The following is a 6802-nucleotide window of genomic DNA, read 5'->3' as shown; positions in this document are numbered from 1 at the left end:
TTCTCAATGTAACAGATTGCAGCTTTAACTTCTACATGTCTCGTTTGACCTTTGGTTTTTCCACTGCCACACACTCATTTCCCTAGATACATGTTAAAACACACCATTTAACCATTGTGACAAGAATATATTCATTGTGAGATATCAATCCACTACAATACAGTCCTCAATAATTGTTTGACACTGTTTCCTTACCCTGCAGACACTAAGGGCTGGACTGGTTTTATCCGGTCAGATGTAACGGGGCCATTGAACTTTAGCAGAACAAACAGCTTTTTCTTGGAAGTCAATCCCCTAATAACAGAACCCAGATGTTCAGTACGTGCATATTGAAACATAGCAACCAGACCTAAATAAACTCCTGATATCAAAATATTTATAAAGTTTTGACCATCAGCAGACACTGTAGTTCCTTTAAACCTTAGTATACAGTGCTTAAAGCTCTCTGCAGGTTTCAGTATTTGCTCTTTATCCAAACGTACATTTTTCGTAAGTCATCAAACAGATTTATAGCCTGGCCAACCAGAGCATTATTCAGTCTGGACAGACCAATCACAGAGAAGGAGGCAGGATTATGATGCATATTTAACATCAGATGCGAAGGTGCTGACAATGAAAAATTGTTTTAGAACAAATTTCTACTGAAGATCACAAAAAATAATACAAGAACTCCACAGTTCTTAATGCAAAATTTGCAAAATTGGTCCTTTGTAAAAATAAGTAAACATTTGATATGTTCAAGCTTCAGCTATTTTTAATGTCACTATGCCGTACTTTCAAATTTACAATTCCCCTTCAGCTGCCATGACCCCCCACGTCAAGACTTTTAAATAAATGGAGCAACTGGTCCCCACTCTGTAGAATTTTCTAGCTATGAGGTTTTATATATACATTCATAGCAAAGTGTTATATATTTTGTTTTATTTCATAAATTTTTTATTTCATAAATGCTTAAAACCACATGAGTAAGTGTTAACCATATCCAAAGCTTCTTGAAGAAAGAAGAGGACAAGTTATTCACTTTTAATTCTCCTCTTGCCATGTTCAATGTCAGGGATTGTTAAACAATGGAACTTTATAACTGATTAATCAAATAGTAGTCTGATGTCGCCGCATGCAATCTTGTGATAAGTTGACAGCTCACACCGTCTGCTTCCTGACTTTAGACCTCACATATTCTCCATCAAATACAAAACAAAGTTAAATAAAAGCATAGAGGCCTTGACGGGTAATTGTTTTCATCCTTTGTAATTTTGTTTGGAAACCTCGTTACGTATTAATATGTCCAATTTGTGCTTTCTTCCAGGTGTGTCTATGATCAGCCTCTGCTTCAGTCCAGGTCCTCCTTCAGGTTTTTACCTCTGTCATGTCTGTGAGACCAAATGCTCTTTAAAGAACATCTTTGGGCACGTCCATTCAGAAGAGCATTGGTTCAACTACTTTGTAAGTGTTTGACATCTTCAGTTATTAATCAGATATTTTGGACTAAGATCCTTAACCATATCCATGTTTTAAGGTCTACACAAATCCAGATGATGTGAGTTTCTCCTGGAGACCAGGCATGGACATAAGGAGCGTTCTGCGGTCTAAGCTCAAAAGTGAAGTTAAAAAAACTGAGCTTAATTATCTGCAGGTTTGTACAATGATGCTGATCATATGTCAGATTAATAAATTGTGCTGTTGGTTGGTTTAATTGAACCATCGGAGTGGCTTTAATCAGCATTAAATCAATTCTGCAAGTGAAGTTGGTCATGTCTTTAACATAGATGAAGCACTTCCAACTCATCTGTTTATCTGCTTGACAAACATCCTTACAAACTTGCCAAAATCCTTTAAATGTGGATTTTATTTATTTAGTTTTTATTTCAAACAGTATGTTGAGTCTGGCTGTCCTACATTGGTGGAACACATTACAGGGAAGTCGAATGTGAGATCTTTCTTTTTAAAATGTCCTCTTAAAGGTATAGCAGAGGATGTTCTTTTTCCGAGTGGAGCATCAAAATAAGTGGTTCTCCTAATTGTTAATCAATCCGGTGATATGTTTCTGCACATTCGCACTTTCAGGTGTATATTTGTGATGACCTACGGTTTCAGCCAGGCACTCCTTTCTCACTGCTGTTCTTTAAAAATGGCCGAGGGTCATAAGAGAGAGTGTCTACGAAGAAGGGAAAGGCCTCAGAAGAGGGAAACAAGAGCAGAGTTTTTTTTAGGAGATTCTCTCACTCGTTGGCGTACACTGAAAGCACAGCAGGTTCAGGGTTGTGCATATGCATTTTTTTTTTAAGTGGAAAGGGCGGGTATTTTCAAAGATTTGCAAAAATCCTCCACTATACCTTTAAGGCATATAAAAAGAACAGCTAATCATGGTTCTTTGAAAATCCTTCAATTAGCTTTAATCTTCCCAGACTGCTACTGTGTCCTGATTGAGGAAATAGGAAAGTGTAACTCACCCCATTTGACATTATTGGTATGTAGAAGGTTGCAATTACCCAGTTCGATCACCACAATCTGCACTCTGGGTCTCAAGGGACTGTGCAGAACCTAATTGGAGTGACAATTAGGTCTGTTTTGGCCCTGGCTTTCTCTAATTGCATGTGTGTGCACGATAGCCTGATGCACACGTGGAATTATTTTTGTGGAAATCTGTGTTGCGTTCCAAGTTTGTCAAAGTTGTTCTTTTAAAAAAGTGAACAAGACAAAACCAGAACTTTTGGCAGAATTTTGGGTTGATGAAAGAGAAGAAAAATGGATTTGTCAGACTTAACCAGTTTTCTCTTCGTAGGCACTGCATTTACCCTTACAGCTACTTAAAAATCTGATGGATTCAACTTACACAGAAGGTAATTTGTTCTCTGAATGTTGACCAAAAAGTATTTTTCTCTGAACATGTTCTTTAATAACATTAATCTTGCTATTATCCCTAGTGATGCAAGCTTTAGCTGAAAAGGACAAGCTTGTTGAGCAGTTTGAAGGTATGTGTGCTATTTCTAAATGGTTAGTCAGATTTATCCACTAATGCTGCACCATGTTAAACATCAGCTGGGAAGTTTTCCTTAATATAGGGATGTCTTGGCATTATATTAAGAGCACGAACAGAACATCACAGGGTTTATAGTTTTGTTTGATAAATTACACAAATGACTTTACCTCTAACTATGGTTGCTGTGCTAAACTTCAACTTGAGGTTTTTATTTTTTCATCTTTCACATGTTTTTTTTTTTCTGGTTTTATGAGATATCCATATTATAACAATGGATTTCACCTTTAGGGAATCCTCAATTCAGCTTAAAATGGAGTTTTGTATACCATCTCTCTGTATTCAGTGGTTACAAAGTTTTCCAGCATTTTCTATTAGAAAAGTGATTTCAAAAGTAGCTTTACAAAAAAATCTACCTTGCATTTCACTCTAATTCTCACTTTGAATTCAGCAACTGTCAAGGTAATCATCCATCTAGTGGATATTACGGATTTCAGCTGTAAATCATAACACCCCTACATAACCTAAAAACTTTTTTATTACCTCTTTGCGTTCCGTCTTTATATTCTTACATTTATAAACTACTGTGATATTATGTCTGTTTGTGATATTTCAATAGGTATGGTACTTTTTAAGGTGTTTACACTTCATTCTTGGACTAAAACAGATTACCTTACCTGTACATTTTGATAAAGCAAGATCCTATTTAAGTGAAAGTCATATGACTGATGTGGAGTTTTTCCTTTTCTAGTCTTGCTCTTAATCGCTTTCTTTTCCTCTTCCAGCTATACAAAAGAACAGGACAGATCTTCAAGATTACCACAGCAGCAGTAACAGGAAGCATCCACTTCTTGGTTTGTTAAAAATGTTTCATTTTACAAGTTGAAAACATCCAAACCAATGATAAAGATCATTTTTAGACAGAGAACGCTTATTAAAAAATAAAAATGCGTTGTGTTTAGTTAGGCTAAAATTCCAGCTTTTTTTTCTCTTTTATCTTCCAGGACTGCAGCACATTGTTGAATGTGTTTGTGCCAAGCCAGGAGAGAAGAGATATTACCTCTGCACTTTGTGCTGCCTTGTCTTTGCCAACCACATGATCATCAAACATGTGCTCAGCCTTGACCACATTCACTGTTACTTTGTAAGTAGACCTGACATTAAAACGAGCGGTTATTTTAAACAAATCACACACCCCCGTTTAAATAGGCGTTACATCTGGCTTAAAAGTGATACAAGAAGAGTTTAGTCTTTTGCCAGTTTATTTTTTTTCTTCTGTTTTGTCACTTGGTTACACATTTATAAAAGCAAATGATAGTAAATAAATATATTTTATTAATCTATTGTTATTATTATTAGGGTAAACGTAAAACTATCTAAACACATGAGAAAACAGATTGCCACACCTTTCTAAGCTGAACTTTCTTCTCAATTCAGCCTTTTTGATTTCTAATCTTTAATATTAAGCTTAAGTATCTGGAACATGAGTGCAAATTTGATATCACAAACATGCAAATAAGAGATGGTATGAAAAGTAAAAAAACTTAAATCCTTTTAAGCTAAATTTCACTCAGGGCACCTGACCAGGTGAATCAAGAATTCTCTTACTTGGTGCCTATGTGACAACACGGAGTAAATAAAAAGCTCTTCACATCCGATAATGGTAAATTAAGAACACTTGGTATCAAAGCTTAAAGAAAGGAAAAGAAAAAGAAAAACAGGAAATGACATTCTCCACAGTTAGAGCTATAAACTAGTTTGATGTATCCTGGTTTTGCTCTGAGAATAATTTCTCCTTAGCATGCAGCTCATATACCATGGTCTAGCTTTGCTCCTGAACCAGCCTCAGTGCTGAAGGTCAAACGTTCTGGTTTTCTATTTTTTCCATATCTGGAATAACTTGTTTTTTTCTGTAATGCCTATAGTCGATTGTCGTTTATTTAAATTTTTTTATCAGTAAAACAAGATTCACAAGGGATGATTTTAGGGAAATTGGTAGGGTAATGCGAACAGATTATAGTAGTTTTTAGCAGCGACTAATCAGATTTAGTTTATCACTATAAAAGAGAATTATCCCCACTTTTTCTCTCTATGCAGAAAGCAGTACATCCCTCGACACTGTTGTCAAAAGAGGCCTACAGGGATTACAGCTCCTTCGCCCATATCATACATGATTTGTCAGAGCAGGCTGAAGAAATTCAGGCTGCTGAAAAAGTTTCTATGAAGGTAAGTGTTTCTCAAAAAGATGTATGTTGCTAAACTATGATTGCATTTGTTTTGATATAAAGCTATTTTATTTTTCACAGCAAGTCCTCCTGGAGCCCAGTGACTTCAAGGCAGTGAATTTCAAGTCCTATGCAGAAGGTTGGTGTTTGATTTTTATCCTTTTAGGTCTCTGAGCTTAGAGGTCCAAGACTTTGGAGACAAGAGATCTTGGTGCTGAAATTACAGCATTTTACTCCACCCACCAGGGGAATGACCTTGAATTTTTTATTTTGTTTTATAATTTTGATAAGTCTCCCTCCTTCCCTCAAACAAAGAAGGATCTGAAGACTTCTGTCAGCCTAAATGCAGTGCACAAACATAAAAAAAAATTACAATACAAAAAAAAAATAAAAAATCTGAAAGTAAAAGAATATTTCAAATGCAATACAGAAAGGTTTTCTGGTTAGAAAAGAAAAACAAAGAAAAAAACGGGTCCAATAAAGCAGACATGGTCGTCTGCTGTATTTTGAAGCTGTTTGTGGAGGGTTAGATTTAAGTAAAGCAGACAAAATAATTGTGGCATAAAAAAGGATAAACGCTAAATATGCGCTTTAGGTCAAATAACTCAGTGATGGATCTGTGAGGCCATATTTTTCCTCAGCCCATTTGTGAGATAAAATGTTTTGAGTGTGCCTTTTCTCTGCTTAAATAGTAGTGATTGTTCAGAAGCGATGTTCCAGTCTCTGCTGGAATGTAGGGAGTTGAAGCAGGGGTGATAAAAAGCACTTTCCTCTCTACTCTAAACAAGGGTGAAATATAAACATGTCCTTATTGTGTTCAAGGTTCTCACATCCTTCTTCGTGTCAGTGTAGAAGACAGTTGATGTCATGAACGGAAAACAGTTCTGAAATGTTTATCTGGCTAAATTTATGTCCTTGATTAATTGAAGTTGTTTTCCTTCTTTTGTTCAAGTGTGTGAGAAAGCTCTTATGTGCAGGGGGTGGGTTTAGTTTCATGGGGGAGTGTGCTGGGATTCTGAAAAGTATAAATGTGCTTAGGATGGTTAAGTCAGAGCTGTTCTACTCTCCGTCCCATCTAAGAACGTTAAGTAAATTTGAATATTATTTTTGTCACGGTTTTAAGGGTGATTGACCCAAATGCAGAAACTGTCAGAGAACAAGGAGCCGGTAAAGATGTTTATTAGACTACAAACAGGCAGGAAAGGCTCACTACACAACCTGCAGGCAGGGAATAGAAAGTCCAAGTGAGGAGCACGCCTGGTATGGATTATCTGTCTGCGACTCACTGCCTTCCGATGGGAGGAGATGGCTGAGTGACAGGTGGGTCAGCGGATGGAACACGGGCGGGAGCCCAAGCAGCGCCGCAGCAGTTTCCAGGAGAAGCTGAAGAAACCAGCATGAACCCAGGAAGGAGGTTCTCTATGGGTGAAAGGTGAAAAGGTGAATCCAATCTGAGAGAGAGCAAAACAAATCCGCAAGCAGAGCCTACAGGTTTGCGAGCGTAACTGAGACTCGAGCAGAGCGTGGTTTGTGCGCGAAGAGAAGGAGGCAAGCGAGAGGAGAAAATATCTGTGCAAGAAGCATTAAATCTGAGAGAAGA

General features: G+C 37.0%; 1 protein-coding gene across 1 annotated transcript in view; it reads left to right on the top strand.

The window, feature by feature from the left end:
* Positions 1 to 6802, top strand: part of LOC107083243 — a 27681-nt gene that overhangs the window by 1992 nt on the left and 18887 nt on the right. Inside the window, exons 2-9 of the mRNA XM_015372276.1 lie at positions 1307 to 1443; positions 1517 to 1633; positions 2783 to 2840; positions 2925 to 2972; positions 3763 to 3831; positions 3982 to 4121; positions 5075 to 5203; positions 5284 to 5341. Of these exons, the coding sequence (XP_015227762.1) occupies positions 1307 to 1443; positions 1517 to 1633; positions 2783 to 2840; positions 2925 to 2972; positions 3763 to 3831; positions 3982 to 4121; positions 5075 to 5203; positions 5284 to 5341 (756 nt within the window). The remainder of the gene's footprint in view (positions 1 to 1306; positions 1444 to 1516; positions 1634 to 2782; positions 2841 to 2924; positions 2973 to 3762; positions 3832 to 3981; positions 4122 to 5074; positions 5204 to 5283; positions 5342 to 6802) is intronic.

The sequence above is a fragment of the Cyprinodon variegatus genome, unplaced genomic scaffold (genome assembly GCF_000732505.1).
Source record: "Cyprinodon variegatus isolate N-32 unplaced genomic scaffold, C_variegatus-1.0 Scaffold71, whole genome shotgun sequence".
Classification (NCBI taxonomy): domain Eukaryota; kingdom Metazoa; phylum Chordata; class Actinopteri; order Cyprinodontiformes; family Cyprinodontidae; genus Cyprinodon; species Cyprinodon variegatus.
This window is presented reverse-complemented; position numbering and strand designations above follow the sequence as displayed.